This window comes from Dicentrarchus labrax, unplaced genomic scaffold (assembly GCF_905237075.1).
Source record: "Dicentrarchus labrax unplaced genomic scaffold, dlabrax2021, whole genome shotgun sequence".
NCBI classification, from domain to species: Eukaryota; Metazoa; Chordata; class Actinopteri; family Moronidae; genus Dicentrarchus; species Dicentrarchus labrax.
This window is the reverse complement of record NW_026136713.1, coordinates 7,860,547-7,879,514: the sequence shown is the minus strand read 5'-3', so window position 1 is coordinate 7,879,514 and position 18,968 is coordinate 7,860,547. Positions and strand designations below refer to the sequence as shown.

General features: G+C 41.3%; 2 protein-coding genes and 1 long non-coding RNA gene across 4 annotated transcripts; 1 reads left to right on the top strand and 2 right to left on the bottom strand.

Moving 5' to 3' along the window:
* Positions 1-978: 978 nt before the first annotated feature.
* On the bottom strand, positions 979-7,152 carry ints5 (integrator complex subunit 5). The gene is made up of 4 exons (XM_051420596.1): positions 6,910-7,152; positions 5,661-5,913; positions 2,450-4,426; positions 979-2,197 (listed from the first exon to the last, which is right to left on the bottom strand). The coding sequence occupies exons 1-4, from the start codon at positions 7,002-7,004 to the stop codon at positions 1,478-1,480; spliced, it is 3,045 nt and encodes a 1,014-aa protein (XP_051276556.1). The 5' UTR covers positions 7,005-7,152; the 3' UTR covers positions 979-1,477.
* Positions 7,153-8,286: 1,134 nt separating this feature from the next.
* On the top strand, positions 8,287-13,631 carry LOC127374213 (phospholipase A and acyltransferase 3-like). Its single transcript, XM_051419288.1, has 5 exons — positions 8,287-8,406; positions 11,493-11,542; positions 11,821-11,929; positions 12,102-12,370; positions 12,851-13,631. Exons 2-5 carry the CDS (start codon positions 11,528-11,530, stop codon positions 12,974-12,976), a joined length of 519 nt encoding a protein of 172 aa, XP_051275248.1. The 5' UTR covers positions 8,287-8,406; positions 11,493-11,527; the 3' UTR covers positions 12,977-13,631.
* A 1,464-nt stretch (positions 13,632-15,095) lies between these two features.
* LOC127374215 (uncharacterized) lies at positions 15,096-18,335 on the bottom strand. 2 transcript variants are annotated; one of them, XR_007887007.1, is made up of 4 exons: positions 17,981-18,335; positions 17,633-17,704; positions 16,639-16,710; positions 15,096-16,325 (listed from the first exon to the last, which is right to left on the bottom strand). It is a non-coding gene; the product is annotated as an uncharacterized LOC127374215 (long non-coding RNA). The 2 variants fall into 2 exon arrangements; XR_007887008.1 differs by lacking the exon at positions 17,981-18,335 and adding an exon at positions 17,926-17,975.
* Between the last annotated feature and the right edge of the window lie 633 nt (positions 18,336-18,968).

Sequence of the window (18,968 nt, the reverse complement as noted above, 5' to 3'; positions counted from 1 at the left end):
AACATGAGGATGAAAAAAACAGGGGGTGGACCCCTTAAATCTGGATCGAATTAAAACACAGACATGCACTCACTCACTCACCTACACCCCTCTCTCTCTCTCTCTCTCACATTTATTTCAGGGTAAATACTGTACTTGGTGTGATGGGAGTCCCTACACTTTGGCCCTATTGCAGCATTAGCACAAGGAACAGAATACACACTTAGGTGAGGTGTCTGACTCTCCGAGGGAGGCGTTATAGAGTTTGATGACCACAGGCAGGAATGATTTCCTGTGGCGCTCTGTGGTGCATCTGGGTGAGAGGAGTCTGAAGGTGCTCCTCTGCTGTGCCAGTGTGTCGTAGAGAGGGTGTGAGACATTGTCCAAGATGGACTGAAGCCTGGACAGCATCCTCCTCTCCTCTCTGCTCTCTTATGTGTAGTGTTTAAGTTATAAAAACACATACTCTCCTTTGTCATCTTGTGAAATGCTGTCTCCTTAGGGCCTCTCATTCCTTCAATCTGAGAAGAAATAACAAAATCACTAAAAGGACGTAAGCTACGATATATGGGGCTCGACATCCATAATGTTATTTTAAGGAAGTCACAAGAAAAGAAAAGATTAAACTCTCTCAAACAAGGGCAGGAAACAGGTGTTTCCATTATTCTGTTCAGTAGAATACAATGTGGGGTTAGATGTGTCTTAAGGGGTCAAGATGATTGTGTAAGAAAAACAATATTATCCAAGATGTTATGTTTGATATTCAGAAAATTCTGTTATTTTGTTAGTATATTTTTACCTTGTGAGGCCTCTAAAGATCATCCACTTCCCTGTGACTTTGTATAAAGGGTTAACAAACAAGAGAGGTTAGAAACCACTGGCTTAGAGGATTTACCAAACGCAAAGAATGTGGTAAGAATAGTTTGAGCATTTTAATCCCCAAGAAAGTCCCGTGGGAATACATTTAAGCACAAATGTGGATCCTCAATTCAAGACACATTCTAGGACCAAATGAAGATTTATTTTGTGAAGTGGTTGAAAATAACAGTTTGCATGTGTAACTCGAGGTACAAGGTCTGTCTGTAGCCACAATTTCAGAACATGAACAAATTATACAAAAACAATCTATAAATGGTTTAGCAGAGTTAAGTTGTATTTTATAACCGAAATGACACATTAAGGCAGAATTTTGTGTGAAGCGAACTCTGTATTAACATAATATACATGTGTGCCATGTCTCTCCCCCTGTCTTTCTCACAGAAACAACTAGTTAGAAATGTATCAAGTCTAGAAATATGGTACAAAAGGTGTGCACACACACACACACACACACACACACACACACACACACACACACACACACACAGTTATACTTGTATGAAACTGAAGTACAGTGATAACAACTTTGCAGTCCTCTCTTGGAGCAATGTAACACAGTACTTATTACCGTCTACTTAATAGTCTCTATTTATTCCCTGTCACCTGCTCCTACGACCCTTTAGAGCTGGAACCGCCAGCACAGGTGTCCCAATCTATCGATGTTTTTATGCAGGACGCTGTGAATTGGTGCCACGTATCTTGCCACGTCACCGTCCCGTGAGAAATCCCTGCAGAACAAGCCCTTCTCTGAGCTGAAGACAAACTTCTGGGGCATGGGCCCATTGCCTCTCACGTACTCCCACACAGCCAGGAGCAGAAGCCTCACCTCAAAGGGAGTGAGGTGGGGGAAGGCTTCGTGGACGTTGGCCAGCACGGGAGGCAAGAGCTGGCCCTCTCCCATGCAGGACACCAGGAGGTAGGAGGCCTGGAGGTGCCACGGGGAGTCTGTGGACAACGCCTCGCGGGACGCCTCCCAGTGGGCCAGCAGTGTGGCCAGGAGGCCTCTGAGGACAGCTGAGCAGTAGCAGAGAGCCGGGCGTCCAGCTGCCACCACCTGAAGCAGAGCGAAGAGCACCGGGTGGGCCTCAAAGCAACGCCGAATGTGGATGTCTCGCTCCACCGTGGTGCGGGCGTGCTCTTCTGGGGGCCAGGACAGCTCACCGTTGGCCACATCCGGACAGACGTTCTCCACCAATGTGACTGCAACAACCTTGGCTGCCTCGGCGTTGATGGGCGCAGGCTCGTCAGGGTCCGATGGTGGTCGCGCGCCGTTAATAGAACCGTTGAGGCCAGAGGAGCTGCAACACTGCACTATGACAGCCAGCAGAGTCTGGACGTTCTATGGACAGAAGAAGAAGATGATGACACCAAACACAAAATACACCCACCCACAAAGATCCTACCTTCATAGATACGTCTAACAAATAAGATTTTTTTCCCCGTCAAATGAAAATGTAGTTTTAAGGTCAAACTGAAAAGCGGCTGAAATGTGCGTTCACCTACTTTATATAGAAAAAGCACACCCCTATTTTGTATCCATGTTTGATTGCACTGCTGTTATTGTACTCAAATACACTTTTCAAAAACTCACCTGGATCACCCCAGATGGGTCAGGCGGCTGGGTTGCAGTGCGGACCTTTAGCCCTTTGCCAATCACCCCGGCATGAAACACAGACCAGACGCTACCAGAAAAGTTGACGGTGGTACCGAACCGACAGTTGATATCCAGCAAGGAGGCTCCGAGGTCAGGGGACACAGATGGGTTGGTCACGGGGGCACCAGACATGTCTGCGATCTGCCCTCCAAACAGGTCAGCGTGGCCTTTATGTAGCGCTCCCTCAACCAGCTGCTGAAGTACCGCTTTGAGAGTGAGCGGAGAATACGCTGCGAAGCGGGACAGGAGCAGGACCGAACAGTTCACTGCCTCGTTTGCCTGTCCCCCATCTCTTCCAACCTTCCCAGCTTCTCCTCTTCTCCGCAGCGCCATGAAGAAGTGAGTGACGGCAGCACGGGAGAGAAGGAGCAGGTGTGCAGGGGAGGAGGCGCGAGGGAGTGGGCTACAGGACAGGAGGCGCACCGCAGCGTGAGATACAGCCGGGTCACCGTGGAGAAGGAGTGGACCAAAATCATGGAGGTGGCCTGAGACCGCTGAGCCGACCTGGATGGCCATGGAGGACTGAACACCCGCTGCTCCTCTTCTCTCCTCATCCTGGCTCTGGATGGCTGCAGCCAGGTTAAGCAGCAGCTGCCTCAGCTGCCGGGGCCCCAGAGTGTGTGTGTGAATCTGGGCCACACAGCGAGTCACAGCAGCAGGAATGAGTCCCGCCATGCAAGAGGACAGAGTGGTGTGGAGCTGCCAGGCCAGAGCCAGCTCCTCTGGGTTGCGGGCCTGGGTGAGTAGCTGGCAGAAGGCCTCCGTGGCCACACTGGGACCCCCATACACTGACAGCAGACACAGCAACTGGTGCAGCCAGAGGTGGCGCTTCCTCTCCAGTCGCAGTGTCTCGGCGCACAGCTCACCTATGTGAGACTGCAGCTCCTCCAAGAAGGGGATCACCCTCTGGGGCTGAGAGGACCCAGAGTGATGGGGGTTGACCTCAACTCCATCCGAGCGGTTGAAGACTAGTTTGTGGAGGTGCAGAAAAAGCATCTGGAGGAGGCGATCGCAACCTTCCCTGACTCCTTCATGAGGGGAGGGTGTAGGGCCGGAGATGATGACGGAGGCCGGGGTCGCTGTGTCTGCCAGAAAACGAAGGACCCGGGCGCCCCCTGATGGGCTCTGGCTAATAAGGTGGACAGCCAGCCCCAGCATGTTATCCAGTTCCTCCCTGGGGAGGCCCTGCAGCAAGGTCTGCAGCTGGAGCAGGACAGGGGGGCGTAGCAGCTCTACCAGCTCTGCAGACACTGCGCCAAAGAGATTGGGGGACATTGCGGCCAGCTGCAGCAGAAATGGTACTGCGGCACGACGGAGCTGAGGGGAACTCTCCCAAGAAGTTGAGGAGGTAGTGGGAGATAGAGGGCTCGACGGACTGAGGCTTTCCTGAAACATCCTGAGCAACTCCTTCCTGATGCTGTCTGAGTGGTGTGCTGCAAGGTGTCCAAGGATTCCCACCACTGAGCCAATCTTGGGCACTCTGCTTCCTTTATCCACTCCCATCACCATTAGCCCTTGGTCCTTAGCGCCATGTGAGCAGAAGTCCTTGAGTCCACATGCCAAGACTCGGCTGATGATAGTACCCGGGAAGGCGGAGCCGATGTGAGCTACTACCCAGTCAAAATGCGGGGAGTGTTGAACTGAGGTGTCCAAGAGCGCATCCACACAGGCGTCAGGGCACCAGGCCAGCATGGCGGCCAAACACTGGGAGTAGGCCTCCATGAGTGACCGGGTGGCAGCACAGGACATCCAGAGCTGCAGCAGCTCGTTGAGGCTGGAGGAGTGGGGGGCCACCCTGCGGCCAGCATGTTTGCTGCTCAGCTGGCCCAACAAGTCCACAGCCCAGGTGGAGACCAGGGGGGCCCAGGCCCGGGGGTTGAGCCGGATGAACTCTGACAGCACGCCATGAACCTCCTACAGACAAACAGGAATGATTAAAACCAATTACCAGGAAACTTCCTGTCATATTTTTATGAATTGAAGAAAACAGAGGTTTAGGTTAGTGAGATAGAGCAGGGTCTGGATCTGTTACTGTTTGGTCCTTTAAAACTGATTTATTTATTTACTTTATGCGATACAAACACACCTCAGTTGATCTGACAAGCAACCTCAATTATGTCTCTTTTTAATCTTCAGGGGTTTTTTAAGCTTTTAGTTTGAGGCACAAAATATTTGGGCTGTAACGAACAATAATTTTCATTATTGATTAATCTGCCTTTTACTTGCATTATTAATCGTTTGGTCTATAAAGATTTAGGGTCAGGTGATTCTTGTTTTGTCTAAAATCCAAAAATTCATCACAAAAGAAAAGCAGCAAGTTCTCACAACTGAAAAGCTGGAACTAGGTCATGTTTGGCATCTTTGCTTGAATGATGATTATAAAGCGTGATCATAGTCTTTAAAACTGCTGATATATTGTCTGCCGATCAACTAATTGATAAATTAACTCTCATGATTAACATGGTGACATTAAAGTCAGGCCCAGAATCACATGTAACGCTAAATATGCGGTTTATGTGTTAAAATGTGAAACTTATATTAACATAAGTATTCAATTTGTTATCATGATGTTAAATCATCCATGGACGCTTTAATAGTCATGACCACAGCTTGAGTGAATTACATAACATTAAATGGGCATTGGGACAGTGAAGCTCTCACAGAGAGGTGGCAGTAGGGACAGAAGTGCTTCTCCAAAGGGAGACGCATTGGAAATTAATTTATGCTTATTTTTTTATCAAGTAATTCAACGTCCAAGTGCCTGTGCTCCCCTGTTGGAATGTACTTGTTGTGCTGGCTGTGATAACCTATAATTAATTCCACCTCTGTATATTAATATCTGTGCCAGAATACATGCTGAAGAAGGACGTTTTGCCCAAAAGTTTGTGTGGCAATATTAAAAAGTTTAATGGGAGTGCTGCCCTAGTCTTTTCGTTTATGATTTAACACATTTAAGATCCAGCATCCTCTCTCTTTATAGTCTTAATGGGAGTTGAGTGTGTTGTGCATTATTTCATATTAATAATTCATTGACTCTACTATACTATCCATATAAGGACTAAATGAAAATGGCCTGTTATGTTCTAATCTTATTAACTTTTAATATTTGCATCACTTCATGATCCAATGTGTCTTTGTGTCATTGCACCTGTATGATGTCCTCCAGGTTGGAGCTGACCCCAGAGCCGCCATCACCCTCTGTCTCCAGGTTGTGCAGGAAGGCTGAGACGTGCTCATCGTAAACGCCTCTCAGATGCTCCAGCACCGCCCCTCGACAGGCAGGGACAGAGCGAAGCAGGCGCACAGCACAGCGGGCGTGTTCCCGAACACTGAGCTTCCGGCCCTGAACGGTGTCAACGCCACTGATGAAGGACTTGATCTCCTGGGACAGTTCCTGGGCGCTAGAGGACAAGGATGGACAGGATGAACGAGGTGGGAAGTTTAGCAGAAGCAGAAAAGGAAAAGGTGTGTGTCTATATTTGTGTGAGAAAGGAAGATTGTTTCAGATTACCCATAAAGATCTATTTACACTACTAACAGTGAAATCACATCACAGCTTCCCAAACAGACGTCCTTAAACTGCTTGGCTTACAATCCTAAACCAAAAAAATATATGTATTTACTATTAGCATAGTCGCCTATTAAATATCTAATATACGTAGAAAGAAAGAAGTCTGTGTTGAGTTTTAAGTCGGACAAAACAAACAATTTAAGGACGTCACTTTGGTTAGTTTTGGTTTAGTTTTCACTATTTTCCGATGTCTTACACACTAAATGAAAAAAAATGATCCTGATTAACTTTGTGTCATAAATTAATTGATTAATCGACTTCAGAAAATATTTATAAATAATTAAAATAAAACTTAGTTATTATGCAGCCCTAAAATATAATTCATTTAAATGTTTTATAAAATAAAAATACCAAACATTTGCTTTGGGCTCTGGGAAACATTTTTCACCATTTTCTGACAGTTGATGGATCAAACAACTAATCGATTAATGGCGAGAATGATCCATAGATTAATCGATAATAAATAATTATCTTGCAGCCCTAACCATCAGTTGTTTTAGAGGTGTTGACCAGGACAGATTCATGTTTAAAACAACATGTTGGACTCCAACAACCTGCCATGTGCACATTGTCTTTGTTTAACCTTTAATAAAGCACATGAATAATCGATTAACTGAACAGTACTCAGTGCAGCTATACAGACTATATTATTAATCCAGTAAACTTTAAAAGCGAGCTGCCTCTATACACCACGGTAGTAACACTGAGCCTTTAATATCACCACAGTTAACTTCAATACAAAATAAAAACCATGTGCTACAGTGAGTTGAGAGTCTGAGTGTAGTTGTTGAGAGAGTCCAGCCGCTTCCTCTCCACCGGGACTCACCTCAGGACAGTGTGCGGTGTGTGAGTGTGTGAGCTCTGCATCGCCTTCAGCGGACTCCCGTCAAACACCACAGACATCGCTCGACCGTGTAACATTAAAAAGAGCCTCGCATTAAAGCCTCCTCTCGGGCCGTGGGACTTCGACGTGCGCGACGTGGGACAGCTCTGGTTTTATTTTCTCTGAACACAAATACATCGACAGGGCGCTCCTGAAGCCGGAAGTCGGGATTTCTTCTTCGTTCCCCTAACAGGCAAACCATCACTGACAGATGACGTCACTGGCGACATCTAGTGGCTTTCTTCTTCGTCTGCTTCTTTTCCTGCTGCTGCTGCTCCTTGTTTTACCGCGGTTGGCGTCCAGTGTTTTATTTTGTTAATCCATTTTCTGCTTCTACAATTTAAATCCCTTTAAATAAAAATAAAACAACAATAATATAATAGAACCACACACAAACAAAACTAATGTCTTTATCTATCATATCCTATATAAAACTCATGTATCCCTTAAAACAACCTGTGCTCTCTCATTCATCCTCAGTAATTATTTTAATATGAATTCCTGTACATATAATTCTCTTAAGTTCTCCCTCATCACTTCTCTGTCTGTCACATACTTCCTACAACTCAGAACTACACCGACTCCTCTTCCTGACATCTCTCACACAGCCCTGTCTGATGTCTCTCTACTATTGCATACATACACTATATATATACTATCTCTGTTTTATTTAGTGCACTGTACTTCTTCCTCTCTCCTGTTCCCAATGCCTTCCCTAGTTCCTTTAACAATCTTTTGATTGTTATAAATATGCCTCCCTTTCTCCTCTCTGTCCCATCTTTTTTTCCCAGATTAGATGTTTAACTTTTACATCTGGTGGTGCTGACAGGAGTGGTGTGTGTATTTATTTATTCTAGTTGGTAAAGATGAGAGGAAACTTTACCGATCCCCAAACGTATAATGAAATTCAGGTTTTATATACAGTAAATTTGATAAATACGTCCTAAAAATAAAAACTTATGATCCAGTGTATAACCAGCCACCGATCATAGTAACCTTTTACATGTGGCTATTAAAAGGTTACCTAATTTTCAAATATATTTTAATATTACTATCTGTAATATATTTATAGGTAAAACTAATATTTTTGTTTAAACTGTTTTAGATATGTGTTGATTAAATGTTTTGATCATTTTGGAGGCTGCAGTTTATGGTAGTGTTTTACTGAGAGGTCTTTTAATTATGAAATTATTATTTCAATGATAGTAATGAAATGATCATACCGTTGAATCAACACACTATTATTATTATTAATGTTGTTGTTGTTGTTGTTGTTGTTGTTATCTATTTTTACATTCTGACGTCGGGATGATGCTTTTATTGTGAAGGCCTTGGCTCCAAGTAGCAACAATCAGCTGATCTCTCGCTGTGAAGCTTTTGGTGTTGAGCTCTTTGGCGCTGTCTCTGACATTAAAACGACCTGTGGGCATTATTGAACAGGTAAGAAAGACAGAAACTGAACATTAATGTGAGCTGAGGGTCTTTTTTCTCGACGCTACAGTGTTTTGATAGCAGTGGGGTATTGCACAAAAGTAGGATAAAGAAATCCAGGATAAGTGAGCAAGCGCGCTGACTTAGCCTGCTCGGCGCATCCTGGCTTAATCGGTTGCACGTTTGCCGAGCCAGGATGAAAAGGCGCGGCTATGTTAAGCCAGGTGTAGATAGTCGGGATAAGTGCGTGTTCACGGCATACTGAAATAGACCTCGCGATCGCTCACAGAATCACCGATGGGAACATGGATAAGAGTCACGCTTCGATTTCACGGCCGCTGAAAAACAGCTGCATGGAGTTCTAGAAGAGGTGGAAGATAGAAGAAAAAGGCAATACCAATGCCATAATTAAAGAAAGAGAGAAAGCCTGGCAGACAATAGCGGACCGGCTTAATGCTTAAGTAGTCCAAAACTGTACAATGAATAAACAGTGCTCCACTGGAACTGTCATCATTAGGCTACAATTAAAGGACTAAAGGAGTTACTTTAAGTCCACTAATCAACTGTTGTACACTTTGCTTTAAATGTGGCAAGTAGAGGTTCATGTTACTCAGAAAATGTAAAATATGATTAAGTGCAAACAATTATCCACAATGTGTGTCATTTAATCTATTTTTATCTATTTTATCTTTCTATCCTTCATAAAGAACCAACTTGTCTGGCCATAAAAGGACCTGGCAGCAAGTTAAAGTTAAATACAAGAACATTTTGCAGGCTGGAAAGTGACTTTAAAGTAGATAACAGTGAACAAATGAGGTGAATAGATTAGGTATCTGCTGACTTGTTGAATGTCTATATGATTGTAGCAGTTAAAAAAGCCCAAGAACTGGCACAGGGGGCCCACCAAGCCAGGATATGTGCCAAATGGTCCCTTTATTGAGGTTCTCGCATCCCCAACAGAATAAAGGAAGCTCCCACTTGCAAAACATCTCAATGTAACACAGACCATCTGTGATACAGTGAGAGCATGGCTTCCGCCGTCTGGTGCTGTATTTTTGGACCCAGCAGCCTACATAAATATCTTAGTCCATCACCTGAGAATCTGTATCTCTCAATGAGATAGTCATCTCCAACAGCCAATGGGTCTGACCTGTCCCAGAAGACTCTTTCATGACTAAATGCTCGCTGAGGATTAGGGCTTCCTCATCCAGTACATCCTCCAAGAAAGGGCAAGCCATTAGAAGAGGGAACGGTGTGAATAATATATATATATTATGGCATGCCGTTTAGGAAATGAAGCTTGAATATAGAAATGAATCTTGGATATACTGATAAAAATGTGAGAATACTGAATGAAATTGAAAACCTAGTTGTATCCTTTTCATCAAAGTGATAGCCTTCTGAATTAGCTGGTTTTACAAAATGGCATCAGTTGAAATATTACAATACTTTCTTAAACTGGAAAACTTTTTGCTTTTCTGTCAGGATTTAGCCTGAGGCCTGTTGTAGTCGGCCTGCCACCATTAAAAGGGAGGGAACTTCTTCGTCAGGAGAACGGTATTGGGCACGGGTACTATGGGAAGGATTTTGGCCCGTACAAGCACTTGCCAATGAGTTAATAATGTCCTCATTGCTCAGTATTGCTGCCACAAGGTTCCTGACTGACTCATTCTCACTTCTACAAGATGACAGCAGTGCCTTGATTGACCAGTCAAGTTTCATTGAATATATTAAAAGATTCATTCAATATATTAAAAGTTTCATTCCATATATTCAAAGATTCATTTTATATATTCAAAGATTAATCTCTTAAACGGTATGCCATAATATATATACTATATTGCCCTTGTCACAGATTTCATTGAAAACACCTTTGCAACTTCATCAGCTGTGTTTTGTAATCTCAATTACTGCAATAAACACATATTTATGCAATTTGGCAAGCAGTCTTCATTAGCATAGCAATATAACACTTGTCCTGAGTAATAATACTACCACTTGAATCAATATAAAAAGACTGTTGCAATTACAAACAGCCAACAGATTTAAATGAAATGAGAAATGACAATATATATGTAATATTTTAATGCAGAATAATTAAAATGATGCAACATACTTAGAAAGACCATGGACATGCTGTAAAACACATTAATTCCTCACAGGATTGACGGGGAAGTACAGGTGAATCACTAGGATTAATCTTAGCCTGGCTGTTAGCCTGGTCTGGAGCAGGCTAACTGCAGAGAATAAATCACCATAGTAACTTGGCCGGGATAAGTTTAACCTGCTTTCATGCAACCGACTTGAGGCTAAATTAAGCCAGGATAACCAACATATCCCGGCTTAATCCCTTATCCTGGTTTTGTGCAATACCCCTCTGGTGTCCGGTTAGATAGAAACCGTCGTCTGGATGATGTAAACAGTAAACACGGACCAGCTGAAGCTAATCACTATGCTAGTTTTCGGCTACTTTGATGCATCGTCTGCTTGTATTGTTTGCTGAACTTTAAAACAGTAGATTTATCTTCTACTGAGTCGGTTTTTTTGGCAGTAATTTGACCCATTTAGCAGGTTGACAGTGAACTTTAATTTTAGTAACATAATGTATGAACTTAAAGCTAGCTGGTAGTTCATTAGAAAGTTCGTATACGCTGTTTAAAACCCTGTACAATAATACCCAAACATGATGGTTATACATAGACTTTTAATTAAATACATTTAGTTCAAACTAATACAGTCTTATACAATAATCCTGCTATAAATCCAAGCTTCATGAAAGTGGTAATGTTCAGTTCATTCAAGGTTGTGGTATTTTTAGAGGTGCAGTCTGTGCTGCTCTACCTTCAGAAACTGAAAGAGAAACAATAAAATAAATAACATCAGGTCATGAAGGGAGAATTCACTGCAGCACTGTTGCATTAGACTACATTACTGTGTGTAGATGAGCTGTAATCACATGTCATATATCAGCTGGATTATCAACATGTGAGGACAATAAGCCTGATCATTGGTACAAGGAGTGATCACATCATGTGAATGGTGTCAATATTACACTGTTGTCTGTAATAGAGCTATGAAATGATTTGTTCCCACAGGTGCTGGAAGTGAAGGTTTACAGACGAACACGGACATGGCTCCCACACTGGTTAGGAAATTATCCTTTAATCAGAATATTAAATATTAGACCATTGTATATTTTTGGTTGTTTGCTGCTTTTGTGTTTTATCTTAGCAATTATGTTTCATTATGCAACTTTTATTGAAAATAATTACACAATTAAGGAGTGTCACAGCTGCTTTGTAGTCTAATTCAAAAGTCTTATCTTTGTTTAACCTAGATTGTGTCAGAGTCTGGTCAAATGTGTTGCTGCCAAACAAAGTCTGTTGCAAAGTCAAACATATTTTCCGTGTGTTGTAATCCAAGTATGATGAGAAACCGGAGCCTGGGGACTTGATAGAAATCTTCCGGGGCTCCTATCAGCACTGGGCTGTGTATGTTGGTGATGGCTTCGTCGTTCACCTGGCACCACCCTGTGAGTCCTTCCACACATCCGTCTGGACTGATATATACACAATAGAATAACAGCTTTATATGGCTGTTAATTATCTCAGAATATCAACTTAGATTGTTTGTTTGTTTGCAATATTTAATTCATAAACCTGTTTCTCTCTCTCTCTCTCTCTCTCATTGCTTTTTATTCCTAGCTGAGGTCCCGGGTGCAGGCTCCAGCAGCATGATGTCTGTCCTAGCTGAGAAAGCCATTGTGAAGAAAGAGGAGCTGTGGGACGTGGTCGGAATGAACCAGTGGAAAATAAACAATAGCCTGGACAGCGAGTACAAGCCTCGTCCTGTTCACATCATAGTGAGGGAGGCGAGCTTGCGTGTGGGCGAGGAGCTGCCGTACTGCGTCTTCAGGGGGAACTGTGAGCACTTCGCAAACGAGCTGCGATACGGAAAAGCCGAGTCCCGGCAGGTCAGTGGATCCATCATATATTTATATAAATGGACACTTTCACACACTCAAAGACTCTTTACATGAGTTAAAAAGGAAAAGAAAAGGAAAAATCTAAAAAAGACACTAAGAAATTATAGCTGTATCTACAACAGTCAACAATAATTAATAGTTAAAATCATTAAAAGCAGTTCTGAAAAGGTGGGTTTTGATCAGTGATTTGAAGTTGGATGGATCAGTACAGTCTTGGATTTGTTTGGGGAGAGAGTTCCAGAGGGAGGGGGCAGCAATGGAGAAGGCTCTGTCGCCCCAGGTACGATGCTTGGTCCTCAGTGGTGACAGGAGGTTGGCATCAGAAGAGCGGACATAAAAAAAATAAATGTTTTAATATATGAGTCATATAACTGTGGATAATTCTAATGCAGTGTTGAATCTCATAAAGACAAAGTTCTTCATTGTCTCTCTGCTCTCTAACTACAATGGATGGACTTTCCTCTGCAGGTGCGTAAGGCGGGAGAAACAGCGATGGTCATGGGTGTGGCTGCAGCGGTGGGTCTGGGTATCTTTGCTCTGGCAGGAGCTTTGTTTGGAGGCAGTAAAAAAGAAAAAGACAAGAACACGAAGTGATCAAAGTCCCTGGATGCGTTTATTAGGGTTTGATTAATAGATCACCACTAAAGCCTAACTGGTTGTTATCATGATCACTCACTGCAAATATCTGTGTGAACTTTCCTCCATCCGTCTCTCCGCTCTTCTGTTGTTAGAGTAACAGCCTGGTTGGTTTGGGATCAAGGCCCGATATTTTTCAGACTTTTTTAAATTTCTACAGATGGCAGATACAAGCACAATAAAACAGCATATTAAACAAATGAATTAAGGTGCCAAGATGAAATATATGTTTAGATGTTGTAATAAGAACTTTTTGAAGAGGACTGTAGATGTAGATATATAGACTATAAGGTATTTTCTATTTATAAAAATAAAAACAGCTTGCTTATGAATAAATAAGCTAGTTGAATCAGTTACCTCTGCTTAGTCCAACATGGATATTTTACATAATCAAAATAAGCTAATAGGATGATATTGTGGTCATATCTGACAGAAAAGCCATTTAATATCATATGCACTTTTTATTCTAATGATCTGTGGGCTGAAAGTAGACATGAACTAAACTTTTCTCATGACTTGTCACCTTTAGTTCACAATTGATCTGGTATTTACAAGGTTTTGTCTTCCTCTGACATTTAATTGTTTTGAATAAAGAATAATTTGTGTGATTCTGGATTTTAGTCTTTCTTTATCCAACATGGAGTTTCCTCACACGGGGTTGCACTTACTGAAACCATTAATTGATTTAATATTGGTTTTAACTTTTCACTTATATCCTAAGTTGCTGTGTTTGCTTTGTGCACAAACATATGTGGAATGTGGAACAAAGTGGAATGTGGTGGTTAATAGGGGTCGAGCTCATTCAGTAGTATCGGCCTCACTAGAAGGAAAGAGTCTCTGAAAACCTAAGTGGATGTGGTAAGTGGATAAGTTATTATATATAGATTAAGTTAAACTCTATATGTTCCCCTCCATGTGCCACTATGGTTGTTAAATCTATCCATATTCAGTGGAACAGTGATTTATGTATGCAAATTTAATCTTAACTGGAAGTGGATCAAAATACTTTGTTATCCTAAACAGCTTTTAATTTGTCACTTCTTTCTTGCTTCCTGTTATGGGATAAATTTCATGTCTCCGTTATTTAAGTTCCCAAGGCTGACCAGTGTTATCTCACTCCGACTCATAATTATTTCTGGATTCCTCACTACTGCTGTAGCTGGGTTAAACATCTCCTTATGACTGTGTGAATTCCACTGGAAATATATGGTTATACTCTTGCTGAGATACTTCTTGGGTCCTTCCAGACACAGATGCAAGGTAAGACCAGTATAATTTGGGGAAATTGTTTGTTCCACTTAAAACATCTAGAAACACCTTCCGTCCAGCTTCATGTCCTGTGTGTCTTTTCAGTCAGGGGATTTGCTTTCTCCCTTTCAAACCAGATTCCAAGCGTATGCATGAGAACAGTGGCTGGTGATTTATGGTGAAACAGAAGCCTATATGGTGCTGCATCCCATTTTCTCCACTGGAAGGGCCTCCTAGAGAGGACTTGAAATAAAAAGGTTTGAAAGCATTAAAAAAAGCTTAAAGTGATTTAAAAGATGTCACTGATTCTGTAGTCTCAGATCTTCAGTCAGGAAGTTCCAGAGCTGCAGGGCCCTGACTGCAAATGCATCATCACCTTAAGTCTTTAGCCAGGTCCAGCACTCAGGGACAGACCGGACTCCTCTGGCTCATAGGAGCAGCAATTCAGTAACACAGCTGGGAACTAAAGTAGTACTCAGCCTTAAAATCAATGATAAATCTTACTGGTAACCACTGAGTAGGTGCATTTTGTACCAGCTGATGGCAGTAGACTACAATAAATTACAATAATCTAACCAAGATTAAATAAAAGCATGTATGTTTTAGAGAGGTGTGTCTGAACCTTTAAAGTGAACCCTTTTGTAATTGGGAAAAATAGCCATAGACAATGTGTTAACTATGTATTTAATAACCAAAGCCAAAGCAAACAGCAAAGAAAGAATAAATAACAACAAACAACAGAATATAGCATCTTTAACTGAAAATGTTGTAAACAAAAACAATAAAATTGTAATGAAGCAATGATCATAAACATATATGTGTATGTGGATTCAATGTGAATATAAACATTCAAAAACAATGCTCAAAAATGATTAAAAGTAAAAACAAAATCTAAAAGATCATATAAATGTGGATAAAGTGTTCTACAACCACATTCAGATATTGATTAAATGCAATGTAAAAATACATAAAATCACTTGTTAATGCATGCTAGACAGATTTTTAACACATAACAATTCACTAAATAGGCTACTTCTAAAATTCAAAATCAATCACTGAATTTGTGAATGTAAAAACATTAAAGAAATTGATGCAGTTTCCAGGCAAGTCATAGAAAAGACCAGAAATGTTCCAAAAACGCATTAAATGGATGCATTTCAGGCAGTAAAAAAAAGTCCAAATGTGCCTCAATCTTTTGAAATTAAAACTGTGTAATATTTTGGTGTCTAAGAAAACCTTTGTGACCTTGTTGTCCTTTTTCAGACATGCCCAGAAAACTAATAAATTAACTGAATAATATTCCATTCTCATTTTTGTAAAACATAAATGTTAATCAGAGTACTGATTTTCATCCTACATACATACATGATACAGAGCGATTATTATTTGGTAATCGATCAATATTTGAATACAAAACGGCTCAATAGTCATTCAGTTATCAGATTATTAGCACCACGTCAAGTGCCATTTTTCTCTCTTTCTCTGCCCCTCTTCTTGACCCTGCCTCAGTCTAAACTTCATCTATCTCTAAAGTCTCTTAACATAATTTATGGGAAAGTTGGCGCGAATGGCTTAAAACTGGGATCCTGCTAGTAACTTTCTGTTCTGATGGAATTAGTTTTGTGGAAAAGTAAATTATCATAACTAATTGTAAAATGTACCATGTTGAGCCCTCCTTCATTATTTTTACCTGACCATTATTAGCTACCAGACGTTTGATTTGATTTGTTTGCCATTAGTTGAAAGCTGGCTTTTAAATGAAAATTTATTTCAGCTTTATTCTGACTTGTGTTGTTGTATCAAATTGGTCAGATTAGTCTGCTTAAATGTTTTTTTATTAAATTAAAATTAAAATTGCAGCACAGCTGGCAGCCAATGTCTTATATACAGCTGTTCTGATGTTGTCCACAGAGAAAGATGAACTGCCACTGGACTCAGCTGAAGCAGTCTTCACTACTGTGGTAGACACCTTCTGATGAGTTGCCTTCCCTGCACTGGGACTCTGAGATTCATTATCTGTTTGTGGAGACGGTCCAGAAAGGTTGATTCCAGTGTCACGCTTGAAAAAGAAAAGGATGAAAGAATAAGTCTTATTCTTGCAATTACACATTTTGTGAGAGCTTAGAAAGGATTGTAACCACTGTGACAACACATACAGTACAGCAGCAATTAGAAAAATGATTCAAATAAATAAAACACAAAGAAATAAAGAAAAAAGCTGTGAATATAGAAATCATTTGCAAAAAGATAAATGCTCTGCAGTGTTTCTCTATTTGGTTGTATGTTCTACATTTGAAAAATGATCTGACCACGCAGTCGTAAAAGAAAAGAACACATTATTCTGTAACAATCATTGTGTTGTAAAAACATACTGTTGAACGTAGTCTCCTCTGGCCATCAATAGGCTGACCCCAGGGTGGTAGGATAATGTCCCTGAGAAAGACCTTCAGGAAGAAGCACAAGATTAAACAGAGATGATGCTACACTGCATTGATGGTGTCATATTTAGATCTGCTGCAAACATCAAAAGTGAGTATGGCTTTTAGTCATAGATGTAGTTTACAAGTGTGTTACCAATATCAGACCTGATATTATAAGACAGGCAATCATTTCCTCTTCATGGTGAAAGGTAAACAGTCCAAATATGGTGTTGATAGTGCAAAGATATCTACCAGGAATCTGCACTAGTACATCTTTGATTGGCCAGTTCAGTGTCTTGTCAGATGATGCATTAGTATTATTTAATTGGAGCCAAAGTGGAGCCAGGTTAAGCTTTTTTGTGGGTGGACCCTGTGTTTCTTTGCCCCAGCCCTAATTTATTTATTTATTTATTTTATTTCACAACTAAACTAGAAAGCCAAAAGTGGGAGAAACTGAAGGAAAGGAGGGAAAGAGAAATGAAGACTAGCAACAAAGCAAATACTGTGAGCGTGAACTTAATATAGCCTAAAAGGGTGAGTTTAGATACAGTTGTCACGAATGGGGAATTTAACAAACGTTTTTTCCAGGCTGTAAAAATGTTTTTTTTTTTTTTTTTAATTTATTTTTTTTTTTTTTTTTTTGTTGGGGGTTTTTTTTTTTCCCTTCTGTTTTTTGAGGGGGTTTTTTTTTTTTTTTTTTTTTTTCCACAAAGGGGGGGGGGGGGGGGCCCCAGGGGGGGGAGGGAAACCCCTCCCCATTTTTCTCCAGTACGTACGTACAAACAGACAGGTTGTACACGTCTGCAGAGGACATGGAGCACGGGATAGCATGAGGACCACATTGAGCCCTGAAGTAAATGAGTTAGATAATTACACACAAGTACAAATGATCTGAAAGAAAAATAACACCATATATTGTAACAATCATAGTGTTGATATAACATACAGTTGAGTGTAGTCTCCTCTTGCCATCAATAGGCTGACCCCTGTGCAGTCGGGCAGTTTCCCTGAGGAAGACCTTCAGGAAGAAGCACAAGATTAAAAAGAGATGAGGCTACATTGCATTGATGGTGTTAAATTTAGATCTGTTGCAAACATCAGAAGTTAGTGTGGCTTTTAGTCATCGATGTAGTTTACAACTTAAAAGTGCAAGTGTTACCAACATGTATATTTGAACAACAGTAGTTGTTACAGGCTACTGGAAACAAAAGGAAAACCTGTTCCAACGTTCAATCTGACCTTTGATTTAAGAGAGATTTGAAAAACTGTGAACCCGTCCTCTTAGAAATCCTACCTGTGATGTTGAATGGTCTGGATAGAGGTCGTCGTCGCTGCCTTCTTCTGCTTCTACCCAGGGGCGGAGCTAGAGGGGTGGCCGGGGTAGCGCTGCTCAACTCTGGAACCTGATTGGATGCCTCGGGTGACTGTGGTCAAGCCAGCCTTGACTCCACCCCAGTTGATTGACGGGTCACTGCACGTCACGTCGAAAAAAGCACATTTTTAATTGCAAACAGAAAAGGCAAATAAACGTCTTTCTGAGTCTTGCTTCTAGTGTCTGTGTCTATTTGTTTTGCCAAGACACAGACTTTTCCCACAGGAGTTTTTAATTTTCTGAATGAATGAGGGTGCGCCCGTTTAATTGCTGCGCCAGAAACTGAAAGTGAAACTTAGGTCCATGTCCTCCAGCCACTTTCAAAGCTCTTTTTACTGAGTTTAACTCAACAGTCAAGAAGGCATGTTAGGTACCAGGTTAAAGTATCCCAGGATTTTCCTTTATTAGGCCTAGTATATGGCCCCCCTGATAAAGCCTTGACCACCCTCTGGCCACCCCTTGTATAAAAGTCTGGTTCCGCCACTGCTTCTGCTGAAACATTCACTTGGATTGGCCTTTTTATCTTCACTATTCTGTACAAACAGTGATTGGTTAAGGGTTACATAAACAAAGAGAATTCACATAATGCACAAAAAACTACAACTAAACCATTTCTATTGAAACATTAATGGAGCAGCTATTTTCTTACAATAAAACAAACAGTTAACATGTCAATGGGAATTCCTTTTTTGTGGTTTGAACATTCATGAAAATATAACTTTTACTGATATAACACACTACATGTGAGTCGCGATTCTGGTTGACACACGTGGAAAGTTAGAAATTACCCAAATACAGGTGCCAATATGAACACAGAAACAGTGTTCCTCTTCCTGAAGTGCTTTCAATATAATTGATGGACGACAAAATTCACAGTTCTCATTTTGTTCAGAAATGTATTCAAAAGTTT

Excerpts from the sequence above, each read along its gene's own strand:
- ints5 (XM_051420596.1), bottom strand. The coding sequence starts at position 7,004 with ATGTTACACGGTCGAGCGATGTCTGTGGTGTTTGACGGGAGTCCGCTG. Across the intron at positions 5,914-6,909 it reads ACACCGCACACTGTCCTGAG|CGCCCAGGAACTGTCCCAGG; the intron begins GTGAGTCCCGGT and ends CTTGTCCTCTAG. Across the intron at positions 2,198-2,449 it reads ACCCATCTGGGGTGATCCAG|AACGTCCAGACTCTGCTGGC; the intron begins GTGAGTTTTTGA and ends TTCTGTCCATAG.
- LOC127374213 (XM_051419288.1), top strand. Across the intron at positions 11,930-12,101 it reads CGTTCACCTGGCACCACCCT|CTGAGGTCCCGGGTGCAGGC; the intron begins GTGAGTCCTTCC and ends TTTTATTCCTAG. Across the intron at positions 12,371-12,850 it reads GAAAAGCCGAGTCCCGGCAG|GTGCGTAAGGCGGGAGAAAC; the intron begins GTCAGTGGATCC and ends TTTCCTCTGCAG.